At 53.8% G+C, this 17,950-nt stretch overlaps 2 protein-coding genes across 2 annotated transcripts; both read right to left on the minus strand.

Annotated features, from left to right (window-relative positions):
• Positions 1-474: 474 nt before the first annotated feature.
• Positions 475-11,089, minus strand: PPA1 (inorganic pyrophosphatase 1). Its single transcript, XM_032694838.1, has 11 exons — positions 10,989-11,089; positions 10,758-10,822; positions 7,591-7,644; positions 7,041-7,160; positions 5,287-5,373; positions 4,876-5,002; positions 4,272-4,399; positions 2,768-2,853; positions 2,467-2,536; positions 1,352-1,391; positions 475-810 (listed from the first exon to the last, which is right to left on the minus strand). Exons 1-11 carry the CDS (start codon positions 11,071-11,073, stop codon positions 779-781), a joined length of 894 nt encoding a protein of 297 aa, XP_032550729.1. The 5' UTR covers positions 11,074-11,089; the 3' UTR covers positions 475-778.
• A 2,003-nt stretch (positions 11,090-13,092) lies between these two features.
• NPFFR1 (neuropeptide FF receptor 1) lies at positions 13,093-17,283 on the minus strand. Its single transcript, XM_032694837.1, has 4 exons — positions 17,180-17,283; positions 15,235-15,534; positions 14,327-14,426; positions 13,093-13,984 (listed from the first exon to the last, which is right to left on the minus strand). The coding sequence occupies exons 1-4, from the start codon at positions 17,211-17,213 to the stop codon at positions 13,186-13,188; spliced, it is 1,233 nt and encodes a 410-aa protein (XP_032550728.1). The 5' UTR covers positions 17,214-17,283; the 3' UTR covers positions 13,093-13,185.
• Positions 17,284-17,950: the final 667 nt, after the last annotated feature.

Below are 17,950 nucleotides of genomic sequence, written 5' to 3' on the forward strand. Positions count from 1 at the left end.
CCGCGCGCAGGGGCTGCGGCCGCACCGGGGCCCCGGGTTCGAGGCCCGCCCGAAATCGGGGGGGGAAGGCGGGTTCGAGGCCCGCCCGAGATCGGGGGAACAGGGTTCGAGACCTCCCCGCCACCCCTCCCTCTTCGAGGGACGCGATGCTGCGACACCCCATGAACACCCTCCCCCCCGAGTCGCAACCCCCAGAGGTGTCAGGACGAGAGGACGTGGTCTTGAGGTTTTAGGTCAGACATCGGGAAGAATTTTTTTCACAGAAAGAGCGATTTTAAACACTGGGAGGGGCTGCCTGGGGAGGTGGCGGAGTCACCGTCCCCGGAGGTGTCCACGGGAACAACTGGACGTGGCACTCAGTGCTCCGGTCTAGCTGATGACCAGTCAAAGGTTGGGCTCGAGTTCTCTTCCAACCCAAACGGTTTTGTGACCCCTCGGCCCCAGGGAGGGGAAGGACAGGGAATGCCACAGCAGTCGGATTCAGTAGTTTTTATTTCTAGCATCCATACACGTACCAGGTGAACGATCTCCCGTCACGATTCAGAGCACACCACACGACCGCGCGCAAGCAGGGCGTTTTGATTTTATAAGTTATGTCTTCTGGCCTCCAGCGGACCCCAGCGCAGCCGGCACGTCACTGCTAGGTACGTAATTCTAATCAGCAAAGTTACAGGCAAGGTCTCCTTGTTGACACTGAAGCTATTTTTTCTGGGCTACTCCTGCATGTGGCGACTCCCCGGCGGGAAGGACACGGCTGTCTCGCCGCCATCCTCGGGACTTAGTTTTTCTCGTAGTAGAACCATTTGTCCACTGTGTGGGGCGGAAAGAAAAGGAGGGGGTTAGTCCTCTGTGAGCCAGCCGGTTATTAAGGAGTCACATGGCACTGTGTGTGTGTCACCCCCAGCTCAGGGGCCTCCTCCTGCTCCTGCCAACAGCTCCACAGCACAGCAAACAGGTTCCTGAGCAGCCCTGTTTACATGGACTTGTTTTCCCCAAGGAGTCACCCTGGTTCAGGCTGCCATTAGGAGCATCCATGACTCAGTTCAGGCAAGGACAGCAAGCCCCACTGGCTCAGCTGACCCAGGGAGGCAGAGCCATTTTACCTGGGACTCCCAAGACATCCATTTTCCCACAGGTTTATTCCCCAGGAAGGGGTTGGAAGCGACAGCCTAGCTCCCCTTCCTGCCATGCAGCAGCGGGCTCTCAACACCCTCCTTAACTCGGCCCTTGGGCCTTGCCCTGGCTACAGCAACGTCCAGATTTCACTTGAGACCCTCATTTTCCTATTGATAATTCCTCTGAGGAAGCCCCTGTTCTGCACTGGGATGTAAAGGTGGGTTTTGAGACTCACCTTCGGGTGGGATCGGGTTGGCAGCTTTACATGGCGGTGCCTGAAACAAGAAGGGTGTTATCAGAGAGCAGCTGCTGACCAAGGCTGTCCTTACACCACATAGGGCTGCACAAGTCTTCCCTGAGCACCATCTAAGATCCTGTGGCAGCCAGTGCTGATCAGGTGTGAGGGAATAACCGAGCAGCATCCTGCCATCCCCGCAGCCTCCCCATTCCAGAGATGCCCCACATGCCAGAGGTGCTCTGCTCCAAGCACAGGCTGCAGTGCCAACTGCTTCCCACCACGAGCAGGTACCACTCCAACATCTACACAGCTGTGAGCAGCTGCTTTTTTTATAAACCTACAGTGTGATGGGGGAATGGAAGCACAAAGCACTGGGAAAACTCCTCTGAAGAGCTTTTAACAACCAAAACCAGAGAAGGATCCCTGGGTGGTGACACTCCCTAGACAGGGGCTGTGCTTCCAAAAACACACCAATTAATCAGGATGCCACCAGAGGATACCAGCACTTTAAAAACAAAGGTGATGGTTTTAAAAGTCTCTCTGAGGCTACAGAGAGCCTCGGGTTTCCAGTAATGTTTCCATACACCGAGGCAAGATTTGCACTTTGATTTTCCTGTCCCATTCCTCTAACCCATTTCGGGTTGACAACAGCACTTTACAAGCCTAGTGAGATGTGATTAATTCCCGAAGCTGGACAGGATCACTACGCAGGGAACACCAAGCTTTTCATTCCAAAGGATGCAAAGTCCCTGGCTGCAAGGCTCTGGGGAATCACACTCTCTTTTCTCAGAGAGGGACCTGTTCTGTGAAGCTCTTGGAAGGCCAAATATTTAACCACTCTCTGAAAAGCTGACAGCCAAGCTTTGGTTCAGAAGTTTAGTCCTTCACACACACTCCGTTTGGGATTCCATCTTCTGGATGACTAAGGGCAAGAGAAGCCTCTGGAGGAACGTCTGGCTTGCTCCACCATCCATCCTGTTTGACCAGACACAGGTGCTGTGTTCGGTCACCCAAAAAATTGTGAGCATGCAATGTGCCATTCACACAGAGAGGGCAGTTCATACAAATTATATCACTTTTCCTGATGTTTGGGCACTCAAATTTGTACTTACTGCATCCACAGTAGCTTTTGCACAGTCTTGGCCACAGCAGAAGGGGCTGTCAGACACCGTCAGGTTTGTGCTAGAAGAGAGAGGAGGGACCCTTGTGAGAATGTGCAAGCCCGGTCCCTCCCCCGGGGAGTATTAAATAATGGAATATTAAGGATTATTGTTAAAGCTGCCAAGCTGAGGGGGAAGGCCTGGGGAGACAGCCAGCAGCTAACAGAGGGCATGGCACCACTCAGGAAAGGGAGTTCCAGGGTTATTTGTCCAGGGAAAAGGAAGGTGCACAGTACTGTGAGCATGAACCTACCAGTTGATCTCCCCCCCGTCAGTTTTCTTTGCTATTAAAGCTTTCCAGTGTTCATGAGTGCCCTTGATGACATTCACAGCAAAATCCTAAGGGGGGAGATAAGAACAAACACCACATTACGTGGCAGCACTAGACCATTTCCTCCAGACTGTCAGTCACATGGAACAGTATTTATAGGCTGATTGTAGACAGTTCTAACCGTGGAAGAGGCTGAAAGAAACCTCCTCTGTCACTGGGCTGTTCAGGAGGAGCAGCAACCTCCCAGTGCACAACAGCTGAAACAACCAGGATTTTACAAGGAGAATTGTTTTGCTTTTGAAATGGGAGGATACACCAAGGTCACCGAGCGAGCTGGAGGCCAAGAGAAACTGAACACAGATATTCCAGTCTCGGGCCAGTGCTGCTCCATCATAAAAGCACCTCCACCCCACTGCTCCTCCCACTCGGTTTGTCTCCAGCAGTTGCTGATCCAGACCTATCCAGGAGCTCTCCTCCACTCCAGGCAAATAATTCAGGCCAACAGGAAGAGACACGCAGCTAATCAAGCTCTGCAATTATTTAAAAATGAATTTGTTTCCAAGCATATTAGCTTCTTTCCTTAAGAATGAGCAGTATATGCTCAAGCATTAACCTGTCAGCTAGAGAAGGAAGCACACACAGTTCTTTGTTAGTGTGAACACCAGCAGTAAATATCCTGGTTTGATACCCTACAGAGCCAAACAAAACACTGCAGAACATGTGGGAGGTTCTTTATCCCGATTTTCCGGTTGCCTTGACTCTGGTTTCACCCATCCTGAGGGGCAGTGAGATGTCCCAGCCCAACCAACCTAGTGCTGTGCTACAGCCAAAAGGGACGAGTCTTTTGTGACTTCTATTTTCTTTCCCAGACAGTCTGGAGCTCTGGGAGTTGAGTTACCTCACTAACCCCCTCAAGGCACACCAGAACAGGCAGAAGGCAGGGCACAGAAGCAGGATTTCACCCACTCAGGAGCAGCAGATGATCTGATCCAACCCAGGGAACACTGCTGCCAAGGCAGAGCCTTACTCAAAGGGCGTGAGGGAACACTTCACGCCTGAAGGAAGAAGTGTTTTAACTCCTGAGTTAAGTTTAACTTGCATCAGGTTGCAGTGGAACAAAGCCAATGAGCAAGGGAAGCAAAGGGTGATTGATGTCAAGCTGCCTTTGCTCCAGAGCAGGAGCAAATAAACCCAGTGTTTTCCACCCAGGCTCCCAGCCCTGAGGTGATTCCACACGAATGACATCTAGAAGAAAAACTGATAATATCCAACAGCACCAGGGCAATAACCCCACGCTTTTTCTCCAAGTATTCCTGCAAGCTGGAAACAAGCAAGAGTGGTAGGCTGGAAAAACAGCAGGATGACTGAAGTCAGCTATCAGCAGCTCCGTAAAAATCCATTCTCTCCCCCACTGCTCACTCGTGTCCCCACACACCCCCAGCTCAGTGTGGACAGCATGCCTTCGCATGAAGACACCTGATCCTACCTTGTCTTTAAATTCCTCATTAAAAGCAAACTGGTTTTCTGGCTTTCCATCAGGTACTTTGTATCTTCTGAACCAGTCCACGGTAGCTTCTAAGTATCCAGGCTTCATCCTTCTGACATCATTGATGTCTAGGCGGGGAGAAGAGGTTTGTTAGCCAGAAGCAGTAACAGCATTTACTCAGCTCTGCCCAGTTGCTCTGAGCTGTCCCCCTTTCAGCCCCTCCTCAAGCAGCTTTTCAGACAGATTGCCCTAAAGACACAGTGAGTGTCTGCACAGGGAAGTCAGTGTTTCATCCTCACAGTCCTGATTGTCCCCAGGAGCCTGGACACATTTAGCTGTGATTAGAGGCTCTGAGGACAGGCTGGACAGCCACACTCTGCTTCAAAATGCCACACTGTGCAGGGGACTGACAAGGTGTGACAAACAGCAGTGAAATGTTTTGCTGTAGGCCTGAAAACATTGTGTTCTGCTGTCCTTCCAGCTTCACACCTGATTAATACCGTGACACAGAAGGAGCAAGCCTGTGTCCTGGCTTGGAAGTCTCCTGCAGGCTCTCTTGGGAGAAAGGGAAGCACTAATCCTGCTCCTCCCTCCTGTAACTCACCATTATAGCTGTCTGCTTCTGGGTCTTCCACGTTGATAGCAATTATCTTCCAGTCTGTCTCTCCCTCATCAATCAGTGCCAGTGTGCCCAGCACCTTCACTCTGATGACTTCTCCCCGGGAGCAGACCTGCAAGGACAAAGACCTCGGTGTCCCTGCTGATGCATCCAAGGAATGCACGACAGGAGACTGTACAAGAGCTCAGCAAGCAGTCAGGTACCACGAAATTAGGTCTCGCTTATCAGCAGCTCATAAGCCTTGGCTCATCTCAACAACAATCTCCAGAGGCAGTGGAGGGAAACATCACATCCTTAAGGTGGAGGAGGTAGGAAATAAATAATGTCTCTGGCTAATTGACTTTGGAGACATTAATTACAGGTTTCAGAAGACAGTTACCCTCTAGAATGCGTTACCTTGCTTCCAATTTCGCACACATCGATCGGATCGTTATCTCCACAGCAGCCAGTATTTTCATCCTTGTGACCTGGGTCTTCCCAAGTCTGGAAAAAACCAACACCCAACACCAAAGTCAACCACACCTGCAAACAAGAACTCCAAAAAAAAAAAAAAAGCAGGTTTGTTTCAGGCATGCAGTGCCTGGAAGATACAGATGATGGCCCACTTCACACTCGCTTTCAGGACTGGTGCTTGGGCTACTTTTTCACTTGTGCCTGCTAAGTTTGAATCCCAGTTAAAAGGTCTTATCTTGCCAAGGGTCAGCTGCTCCCTCCGACCAACAAACCTTTCAACAAAGCTTTTTTCAACAACTTTCCAGACTTCCTCCTCTGTTCCACAGCTGCCTAAAGGTGAAGTTCACATCTATAAAGAACACTCGTTGATTTGGCTGCCTGCCTGTTCCTCTCCCTATTCATTTCTTAACAGAAGTTTCCTGATCTCCAGATAGCAGTCCAGCAGAGATGGAAGACAGACAGGGTGTATTGTTTCCTTTTAATTAAACAATTAAAATGATAAGAATGCAGAGCCCCACACCCTGTGCTACCCAGTGCCCCATCTCACCCACAGTGGTGAGTGTAAACTGAAAGACAGGACTGCAGAAGGCATTTGACTCCAAAAACAACAGCTTCTGATCAGGAGCAAAAGAACTCCACGCCCACTTGCATCATAAGGGGCATCTACCTCTAAGGTGGTTGAGATATAAAAAGAAGGAATGTCATTCCCAAATCTCTGCATACCAGGACAGAACTAGTATAGTAAAGACCTCGTGATGGATCCAGGGTGTTCAGGAAGGTGTAGTGACACCTGGGTGGTGCTGAAGGACCACTCACAATCGCTACCACACTCCTCTACAAGGAAGTGTTAAGCTCCTGATGCATAAACAACTTTGATCCACTAACACATGACAAAGGCTTCAAAAGATGCAACTCTGCACAAAGAAATGGGCTCCAGAATCCATCTGAGCAGAAAACAACTCGAGTTTAGAGCCTGTGTTAAGTCACGTAGGGACAACGCTCAGCATGCACTGCTATCAAGATTAGAATTACCAAATTCAGAGTGTTTCCCTGGGATCTCACACTGACAGTTTATTTCTCTGAAGAAAACCCCAGCCTTGGAGAACATCAGGGGCCAACAGCCTTCCTCCAAGTCCCCCTTTATCTAGCAGTCCCCAGCCAGCTAAGAGCATGTGTCCAGATGCCCCTATCTGTTGGTCCCACCTTGCCAGTTGGCTTCTGAGAAAGCACATCTGTGCAGTGGTGGGTGTTGGCAAGAAGAATCTTCCTTAAAGATTCAGCCTAAATCCTGTACCACTAGGATAAAACTTTAGCTCTTTGTGCTTCACCAGGCAGGAACTGAAGGCCCTGCATTGCCAGATGCACCGTGACAGCTTCCTTCATCCAAGGACCTGCCAGCTACTGTCCAGCCAAGGAGAGGAGCAGCACAGCAGGTACCTCACTATCAGCAGCTGCTCATCCTCTGACAGCTTGTTTATAACATCAGCTAGAAGCCTAACTCTTGGGATTTCTGCTTAGAAAGACCCCTGTTTTCCTGACAGGTTCTCTCAATTAGCAGAATTATACATCCAGCTGCAAATGCCACGTTCCAGGCCAGACTCTTTGCTGAGCTTTTCGCTCATTAATACAGTGGTAATAACAGGCATCCTCCCTCCTTCCCACCAGAATGGATGAGCCACTAGGACAGATCACAGTACCTGTGGGATAGCACCATAATTCCAGATGTAGCCCTTGTGGGGAAACACGTTGGCTACGTAGCGCAGTTTTCCTTTCTTCACATCTTGCTTAATTGGGTTTAAGGGTTCCTTTGTTGCAATCTGAAAGAAAAGTTGCATAAATCCCTCTACTTTGCTCTCTATGGAAAAAACAAGTGATTTTTTTTTTTAAATGGAACTGACAAGCCAAGAGACCAGGAGCTGACCCTGAAGCCAACAGCAGATACTGGACAGCTCCGTTTTCCTGTTGCATTGCCATCTCCTGGGATACAGTTTTCAGCAGACTCCCAAGCATCAGAATCACATGGGGTTAAGAGCCATAAAATGCTGCTTTAATCAGAAGCCACAGAAGAATACCCAGGCAAACTTCTGCAATCTCAGCCTCCATGCCAGACCTCTAGCATTGAGCAAGTACTGACAGGAGAAGTTAGAAACCACTCTGATTCTGGAGGTGGGATTGAGAAGGAGAGAATCAGCAGAGCCAAAGATTAAGACTCAGTCAGCTCGAGCCCCTTTGCTGTAATGTAGTTACCTCCATTTTAGCATTTGTCCATCGAGGTACTTCCACAACCATGTTGAACACATTCTGAAGAAAGCAAAACATCAATGAGTGGGAAGGAAGACCACACTAGGAAACACATGCCAGCCAGCTCCCATGAAACCCCAAGATTTTTTTCTGTGGGTTTTTTTTTTGATGCAGCTGATGAAACTCCCATAGCCCAGTCAGTCACATGTCATCACTCAAAGCTGAATCCCAGAAAAGACCCCAGCAAAGGCCAGATTGAGGTTACCCACACATTCTCCAGGTTACCCCCACATTCTCCATCAGTTGCCACCTACAAACATCCCCATCACATTCCTAGGACACAGAACAGCAGGTTAAATGAACTGAAGACAGCTGCACACAAACTATCCTGGACATAACAAAATGAGGTGTGGGGCATATTTATTAAATACAAAGTGCTTAATGTTCCAGCAAGGGCTGCTCTGGCCATCTAGAAAAGATAAGACTAACAGGAACAAGCCACCAACTCAATAATGTGGGTATCCATGTCCTGCCCTGAATGACCGAGGACATCGCTCCCAAATATCTGTCATGATGTAGGGAAGGATGCCCTCTCTCCAAGCTGACATCCTATAAAAGAAGACCTCGTTAGTGGCATGGTGTGAGGATAAAGGTGGGGGGAGGAGAAATGCAGAAGTGCATCTTGCAGTATTTAGTTTACAGGTGATGCTTGAAAACATCTCCTGCTGATCCCGTTGGGCTGAGGCCTCTTGAGACCTCAGTGTCAGCCTCCTCAAAAGCTTTTCCACACTTGAACCTCAACATCTGCTGCTTGAAGAGATTATGGCTTTTCAACAAAAAGTCAAACCTTGCTCCCTAGCCTGGACAAGGTTTCTAATCCCCACCTTAAGCTGTATTAGCACAGCAAAGTCCCTCGAACCTGTATTGCGCCATTATTAGACTGATACCGTGCAACAGGCACTGCTACATCACTGACTTTGCTCACACCCTGCCCTAGCAGAGGTTTATTACCCCCCTTGATTGCAGGGGTCACTGCTCATTTGTGTTTTGCATGTAAAAAGGTACATGTTATTTTTATTCCTAACTGGAGGAGAGGAATGAGGCACTCGGATCAGGCTGGGCAGGGTGCTCACGGCTCTGCAGGCAGGGAAAGGTGACTTGGAGCTGCATCTTTGTAAGGCTTGGAGTTCCCCCACTGTCAGATCTGCCTTGGCCTGAGACACTCAGTGAGCAGCCCAAGGTCATTCCAAGGCACTCAGGTACAGATAAGACCAACACAGCCCAGCCCTAGACCGGAAAAAACACCCTGCAATCCTCTCAGCGTCTTAGGAGTCTAAGGATAAAGATCAAGGAGCCCAGACAGAGTGAGACAACCTTTTGCTCCAAGCTGGGCTCTGTAACAGAGCTGGCAACCCACCTGCTCAGTAATGAGTTAAACCTCAGTGCAGAGGCACTCAAGCCACAGAGGGAGGCCTGCTGTGATCAGCACCATTGTGTAACTTTGGGGACTGAGACCTTCAGTGCCTGGGACTCTTTTCTCTGAATGACTTGGCACGGAGGTGCTGGCAGCAGCCCTGTGTGCCTCAGGTAAACACCAGTAGCTTGGTTTCCCCTGTTAAGCATTACCAGTCCATGGAAATCCTCCCCACCCCTGTGCTCACTCCCCTGCTCTTTCCTCCCCTGTTCTGCGAGCGTCTGCAAAGCGGGATTATCCGGATTTGCCTTGTCTGGGGTTACCTTTCAGACACCTGCACTGAAAACTGCTTCCCCACTCGGCCATAGGAACTGCTTCACCTCTGTCCTTGATGACTACGATCCATCATTTCCCTTCTGAGCAGGCAAAAGCCACCTCAGGCTTCCTGGAGCACCCCAGGTAGCTCCATCACCTCCACCTCAGTAGCTCAATCCGCTGCTTCTTTTAGACGTTCATCTCTCAACTCAGAATATTCTTTTCCTTTCCCAGAACCACTCTACACCTCCGAATTACATCTCTGTCTAATGAACATTAGCTCATCCACTGCATTTCTCAGGCTGCACAGCTTTTTAGTACATATTAGAAGAAGAGATGAGCTGCAACAGCACAGAACACAGTCAGAGAGCTCAAGGTGCCGGTGAATATGCTGTCAGTGAAAAATGAATCACAACCATTTTGGCTTCCTGGAGCTGGGGCTTTTTTGGTTCAGAACAGCCTAATTTGACTCACAGCTGGCTGCTGAAAGGATGTGAAAGCCCTGCAGCACCGCATGGGGCAGGTTCTGAGAGGCACAAGGTCCTAGGAGATGCTAAAGCAGGAATTCAACATCCTTACCCTCTGTTCAGTGTTGGATTACACTGCAGGCATAAAGTGGCTGCACTGCAGTCAAACCCCAAGCCTGAAATATGCAGCACCCATAGGAGTGGATGTAGATATTAGAGCTGAACAGAAAACCGCTTTTTTTAACCCAAAACCCCTTTATGGGTAAACTCAAGCCAACCACTCACATCTCAGATGCAAAAATGAGAATGAGATCACCCATTCTCTTCTCCTGGGTCACTCCACCCGAGGCCAGGACAGCAAGAAACCTGCACAGTCAGGCGATGCCTCCCTCAGGTGCTCCTGCAGTGTGGGGAGCTGGGAGCCTCCCCTGGGTGTTCCACCCCTGATCCCTTGGTGTTTCAGGACCCCCGGGATGTTTCGGGACCCACTGATCCCCAGGTATTTCAGGACCCCCAGTTCCCTGGGTGTTTCAGGCCCCCCTGGATGTTTCGGGACCCCCTGATCCCTTGGGTGTTTCAGGACCCCCTGGATGTTTCAGGACCTCCTGATCCCCTGGGTTTTTCAGGATCCCCCAATCTCTGAGTTTTTCAGGACCCCCGATCCCTGGGTATTTCATGACCCACTGATCCCTTGGGTGTTTCAGGACCCCCTGGATGTTTCAGGACCCCCTGATCCCTTGGGTGTTTCAGGACTCCCTGGATGTTTCAGGACCCCCGATCCCTGGGTATTTCATGACCCACTGATCCCTTGGGTGTTTCAGGACCCCCTGGATATTTCAGACCCCCTGTTCCCTGGGTATTTCAGGACTCCCTGTTCCCTGGATGTTCCAGGACGCCCTGATCCCCTGGGTGTTTCAGGATCCCCTGGATGTTCCAGGACCTCCTGATCCCCTGGGTGTTTCAGGATCCCCTCTTACCTTCCCGGCGTCCGCGTAGATGGGGATATCGTGGAAGGGGGAGATGTATCGCCCGGCGGCATCCTCTGCAAGGCAAAGGGAGAAGCGGGGGGGACGAGTGAGATGCTGAGGGACACGCGGGCAGGACCCACGCGGGCGCGCAGGGGAGCGACGCGGGCGAGGGAGAAGGGTGCCCGGCAGGCTCCCCCGCGGCCCGCCGGGGGCTGTGGCGCCGTGTCCGGCGGCACTCACTGAAGAAGAGCCGGTACTCGGCGCTGTGGGGCGCGGCGCGCTCCTCCACGCTGAACCCCGACATCGCTGCCGCCGCTCCGCGCATGCGCCGCGCCGCGCCCCCCCGACCGCGCACTGCGCAGGCGCCGCCGAGCGGCCGGGACCGCCCTGCGCCACGCGGCGGGAATGGGGTGGGATGGGATGGGACAGGGATGGAATGGGATGGGATGGGATGGGATGGGATGGGATGGGATGGGATGGGATGGGATGGGATGGGATGGGACAGGGGTGGGATGGGATGGGATGGGATGGGACAGGGGTGGGATGGGATGGGATGGGATGGGATGGGATGGGACAGGGATGGAGTGGGATGGGGTGGGATGGGATGGGACAGGGGTGGAGTGGGATGGGATGGGACAGGGATGGAGTGGGATGGGGTGGGATGGGATGGGACAGGGATGGAGTGGGATGGGATGGGATGGGATGGGATGGGATGGGATGGGATGGGATGGGATGGGATGGGACAGGGGTGGGATGGGATGGGACAGGGATGGGATGAGACAGGGATGGGATGAGACAGGGACAGGATGAGACAGGGACAGGGATGGGATAGGGTGGGATGGGATGGGACAGGGATGGAGTGGGATGGGATGGGATGGGATGGGATGGGACAGGGATGGGACAGGGATGGGATGGGATGGGATGGGGTGGGACAGGGACAGGGGTGAGATGGGATGGGACAGGGATGGGATGGGACAGGGATTGGATGGGACAGGGGTGAGATGGGATGGGGTGGGACAGGGACAGGAATGAGATGGGATGGGATGGGACAGGGATGGGATGGGATGGGACAGGGGTGAGATGGGATGGGATGGGATGGGATGGGAGGGGATGGGACAGGGATGGGATGGGATGGGATGGGGTGGGACAGGGATGGGATGGGATGGGACAGGGATGGGATGGGACAGGGATGGGACAGGGATGGGATGGGATGGGACAGGGACAGGGGTGAGATGGGATGGGATGGGATGGGGACAGGGATGGGACGGGGACAGGGATGGGACAGGATGGGATGAGACAGGGACAAGGATGGGATGGGACAGGGACAGGGATGGGATGGGATGGGATGAGATGGGACAGGGATGGGATGGGACAGGGACAGGGATGGGATGGGACAGGGACAGGGATGGGATGGGACAGGGACAGGGACAGGGGTGGGATGGGATGGGACAGGGACAGGGGCAAGGGTGGGATGGGATGGGGCAGGGACAGAGATGGGATGGGATGGGATAGGGGTGAGATGGGATGGGATAGGACAGGGATGGGATGGGATGAGATGGGATGGGATGGGATGGGATGGGATGGGATGGGATGGGATGGGATAGGACAGGGATGGGATGGGATGGGATGGGATGGGATGGGACAGGGGTGGGGTGGGATGGACAGGGATGGGATGAGATGGGGGGGATGGAGTGGGATGGGATGAGGTGGGTGGGACAGGGATGGGATGGGATGAGATAGGGTGGGATGGTATGGAATGGCCATAACAGCATGGGGTGGCATGGACTGCCATGGTCTGGCACGGCACGGCCATAACAGCATGGGATGACATGGCATGGCCACAGGGTGGCACAGTCCAGCATGGCCACAAGAGAATGGGGTGGCTTGGTCCACTGTGGCCACAGCAGTGTGCTTTGGCATGGCCTGGCATGGCCATGATAGCAGGGCAGGATCCAGCATGGCGTGGCTTGGTCCAGCATGGTGTGATTTGATCCAGCACAACACGGCTTGGTCCAGCCAGCCCGTCATGGCTTGGTCCAGCCTAGATGGCCACAGCACTATGGTATGGCATGGTGCAGCACGGCCATGACGGCATGGCTTGGGCCAGCACAGCCTGTTATGGGCCAGCAAAGGCCTGCACAGTTCTCCAAGCATGGCACAGCCCGGGACAGCCCATTCTCCCTCCCTGCTCCCTGGTCCCCGCACTCCATGGCCCCATGGCTGGACTGCAGCTGCATGAAGGGGGTGCTCACAGAGCACAGGGGCCTGTGGTGCCGGGGGGCTCAGCTGGGGCCCTCTGGATGGTGCTGTGGGGGGAGCAGAGGAGCCAAGGCAGGGACGTGGCATCGGTGGGACGCGCCTTTATTTCGGTGACCTGTGGCCCATGAGGTGCCAAATCCCCGCTCCCCACCCCACAAGCCCTCAGTCCAGAGGCCACTCAGCCGTCCCAGGCGGGGGCCCCAGCGTGGCGCAGGGCCGGTGGCCCCGACTCGGACACGGGAGGCGAGTCGCTGGTCCGTGCCTGGGTGAAGACGCGGTTGCGGGTGCTGAGGAAGGTCCCGTGGCCGTGGCTCCGGGGGGTGTAGGGCCTGCGGTGGCAGCACCGGAGCAAGCAGAGGGGGTTCCTGAAGACCTCCTGGAAGCCTCGTCGGAAGTTCTCGTTGAAGTAGCCGTAGATGATGGGGTTGGCGCTGCTGTTGAAGAAGGCCAGCCAGTGGGCGAAGGGGTACACGTAGACGATGACCAGGTGGAGCTGGCCCTCGCTCAGCCACCCGTAGTCCGTCAGCAGCAACAGCGTCCAGAGGGGCAGCCAGGAGATGGTGAAGAAGAGGGCGACGATGATGAGCATGTTGATGACCTTGGCCTTCCTGCGGGAGATCCTCCTTCCCTCTGGCACCTCCTGGCCATGGGCAGGTGCCACCGACTTGAAGAGCTTGAAGGCGATGCGGGTGTACATGACGACGATGAGGGCGAGCGGGACCACGTAGATGTGGGAGAAGAGGACGGTTGTGTAGATCCTCCTCATCCCCGTCTCGGGCCAGGCCTCCCAACAGGAGTAGAGAGGGTAGGAGTTGTTGTAGGTGTCCACCATGAAGTGGTGCTCCTCCCTGGTGACAGTCAGGGTGATGGCAGCGGGGCACATGATGAGCAGGGCCAGCACCCAGATGATGGCGATGGTCAGCAGGGCTTTCCTCAGCGTCAGCTTCTGCCGGAACGGGTGGACGATGCAGCGAAACCTGTGGGAGGGCAGATGGCAATGGCTTTGGGCACCTACTGGGACATCCCTGGGGAAGGAGGACAGCTGGGACCCGGGGGTGTGAAGGGAGGGTGAGGTGGGTTGCTCTTTGCATGACACTTTTGGTGGCAGGGGTAGGTTGGGGTGTCTCCAGCTTTGGTGTTTTCACGGTGGGGAAGGACAGCTTGCTGGACTGCCCCATGGGCAGCTTAGTGGTCCTTATGGAGAGCTGGGCCGCGCTCCTGACATCCCCAGGAGCTTTCCCGTGATGGAAACCACACAGGACACCTGAACATGCTGGAGGCAGTTGGCCCCACATTCCCACATTCCCAAGCCAACGTACCTCTCCACGGCGATGGCCACCAGTGTGAAAACGGAGGCGGAGACGGACATGCCCTGCACCAGGCCACTCATTTTGCACATGGTGTTGTCAAAGGGCCAACCTGTGAGGGGACACCGTGGAGGCCGTAGGTGCCTTGGGCTTGGCCAGCTCCCTTTAGATGTCCCCATCCACTGTGTTGTTGCTGGGGGATGCTAAATCCTGCTCCTAAGGGGGAACTCATACGGACATGGCCTTTTGCAGCACAGATGCTTGGAGAAAAAACCAAAAATAGGTAAAAAAAGATGCATATTACACTCTTAGGAACTCAAGGAAGGTGGTGGCTGCCATTTCTCCTGCCCTTGTCTAGGGCTTGAGCTGTTATCATTGGGATCCTCAATCAGAAGGACTTTCATCTTGTTTCTTGACCCCAATGCCAAGGCAATAAATATGTCCCGCCCCATAGTCAGTAAACACAAACTCTGCCCTGTGGCCTAGCTGCCGCTGTGGCTGAACTCTGACAAATGTCACCCCTTATCTTTGGAAAGGGCAACGGGCACGGCTGAGCCATCACGGAAGAAGATGGGTGCAGGAAGAAGAGGGCTTTTTTTCAGGGTTGCTTGATGAAGAAGGGCTGAACTTTAAATAAATATGCAAATGCAGCATTAAGATTATTTTGCCAAAACCAGTCAAAACCTCAAAGAAAAAGAAAAAAAGGATGTTTCCCCCGTAAAATAGGAGCTCTAGGTGAAATCACACCTTTCCTCAGGTGTGGTTGAGTGGCCACCACCTGCCCTTCTCATCCTCACCAAAAACACCACCCAGGGCTTGGCCTCATGCGTGGGGGGGCAGAAGGTGAGTGGGGGATGTTCCTTTCCCCCACCACTTTCTCTCCCCTGTCGTGTGCCTCGCCCCTCCACTGCCCCGCTCACCTGTGATGAGGTTGTCCACCAAGGTGGTGGGCATGCAGAAGATGCCCACCAGCAGGTCGCTGATGGCCAGGTTGAGGAGGAACATGTTGGTGACCGTCCGCATCTGGCGGTTCTTCACCACGACGAAGCACACCAGGATGTTGCCGACCACACACATGAGGAAGATGAAGGTGTAGGCCAGGATGAACATGAGGGCCACAGGGGAGGAATGCTGGTAGTAGGCCAGGAAGGTGTAGTTCTCCCTCAGGAGGTGACTGTAGCTTGTGGTGCCGTTTGGCCACCAGGTGCCACTGGAAGGGCCTGGGGAAGGGAAGGCAGGAAAATGAAGCTGGGAGAGGGTAAAGCAATTATTCCCTTCATTTCTTAATGCCCTCAGAAGTGGGTTTTCATGTTTATTCCAATGCCCAGCCTGGCTGGGACATGTCCTGTTGGGATCATCGCAGTGCCCCAGCAAGTCTCCCCGTCCTTGGGTTACGCAGCTCAGGGTACTGCAGCACGTCGGGTGAATCATTATTTTATATCATTAGTTTTTAAGTCATTCTTATTTATGTAACTCTTTTGATGAGGAATTAGAGCAGCCTAGAAGGCATCCTGATCACATGGGGTTTTTTAGGGACAAAGCAAGGAAATAAATCCTCATCTTGACATTTCAGTGCTCCAGCCTTATGGGAAGCTGTATCCATGCGGCTCCTGTCTCGGCTGGCCAGGGAGCATCCCTGCTCCCAGGTGGCTCCTGCTGCTTCTCCTTGTGCTTCCAAGGTTTACAGTTTGAGATTCCCTAAAATCTTATTCTCCCTGGCAAACCTGCAGTACCTGAGGGAGAGGGACTGGGGCAGAGGAGACTTTGCCCTCCGTTTAACATATAAAGCAATAATTATGACTCTGATCATTATCTGGGAGCTTCTGATGGAGTGGGGGATGGAATTTTGTCACTACAGATTTAAGGGCGAGCGGGTCTGGGCAGCTTCCACCCTCGGGTTTCCCCAGCCTTACGCAGGCAGGGACGCGGGAGGATGCCGGGAGCAGCAGCTGCCTGCAGTGGTGACGGGACTGACTCCGGGAAAACCCAGCCTGCAATTTTAAGGGAAGAAAAGGCATATTTCATCTCTAAGGTTCAGCCTAACTGCCTGCAGGTCAGCCCTGCTCTGAGAAAGCCCCCAAAGCCACTGCGTGATGGGCAGCTGGAGCATCCCCCCATCCCTGTGCCGGTGCCGGTGCTCAGCTCGCCGGCCAAGGTGCTTTTCGAGCCATCGGGGCTGCCTTGGCTTCTCCAAGGCTCCTGCGCGCAGGAAGGGCCCCTCCAGCCCCTATGACCGTGTCCGGGGTGCAAGATTTGGGCAAGACGTTTCCAGCGGGGCTTTAGAAAGGTGCTGGGCGGGTTTGCAGCCCAGGGACACAGGGGAAGGAGCGTCTTGGAGAGGCAAGAAAGCAGCGGGACTGGGGGCAAGATTCTCCAGCCAGTCGGCACTCACATGACCCAGCTTCGTTAGCAGGAGTGCTCCCTCGTTAGCAGGAGCAAAGACTGTAACGAGATTGCCCAAAATGTACAATATTAACCCCAAAACTTTGCTGGACTTAACCTTTTTTGGGCTGCAGTGCAGCATTAGCGGGAGCTGGGTGTCCTATGGAATTAGAGGTGGTTTTAAGAGCGAGGTGGAAGACAGGGAAAGGAAAATAAGGGGTGGCTGAGCACCCAGGGTTGGTGCTGGATGAATGGGTGGATGGATGAATGGGTGGATGGATGGATGGATGGATGGATGAATGGATGGAGGGATGCAGGCATGGAAGGGGGTACCGGGTGGGGGGCGAGGGACCGCTTACCTCCCTGCCTGGCTGTGAGAAACCACCGCAGGAAAAGACTGGGGTGATGGAATAGGGGGCTGGGGACGGGGTTGACGGCTTTTGTGGGGGGATAAAATAAAACAAACCAGGTCTCGGTACTCACCTCCGCCAGCCCGACCCGGCTCCGGGGGCTGCATCGCTGGTGCGCGGGGGCTCCCGCCGGGGGTGGGGGGCAGTTTTGCCCCCGTCCCTCCCCCGGTTCCCCGCGCCCGGTCCCGATCCCCGGTGCCGCTACCGCGGAGCCGCTGCCGCGGTGCCGCCGCGCCGCTTGCGGCTGCTCGGGCTGCAGCGGAGAAGGGGAGGGGGCGGCGGGGGGACAGCCTCCCATCGCCATGGATACCGCCGGGGACCCACACGCAGCCCCCCCACGGATGAGCCAGCGCGGAGACCAGGAGAGAGAGGGAGCAGCTTTGCTCCCCTGGGAAGGGTCGGGATCTACGTCCCCCTCGCTGCCTCCGAGGTCCCCACGCTAATGCTGGCAGCTGATGGCCGGTGTCCCCAGCAACGCCGGGGCGGAAAACATGCCAGGAGCCACAACGCGGGTGGGGAGGACCCCCCTCCATCACCCCATGCAGTAGGGAAAAGCAACACGATCTTCAGGGATGATGGTCCTGACTCCAAGCTGCTCCATTATTCCCAACATCAACAACCCTCTTCTTACCATGGCCTTTACCGAAGTTTGGCAAGTCTAGAAGGATTTACAGGATTAACCCGTCCTGGCTGGACACACGCCACTGGGAGGTGTTTGTCTCTTAAAAAAACCCCAAAGGAGCAAAACAGGGAGATGTTTAAACAAGCCATTTTGAGATAACACATGTGGTTTCTCCCAGGAGTTTGTGTTTTTCCTTTTTGCAGGCAGCTGCTGTTGGGACAC

The sequence above is a fragment of the Chiroxiphia lanceolata genome, chromosome 8 (genome assembly GCF_009829145.1).
Source record: "Chiroxiphia lanceolata isolate bChiLan1 chromosome 8, bChiLan1.pri, whole genome shotgun sequence".
NCBI classification, from domain to species: Eukaryota; Metazoa; Chordata; class Aves; order Passeriformes; family Pipridae; genus Chiroxiphia; species Chiroxiphia lanceolata.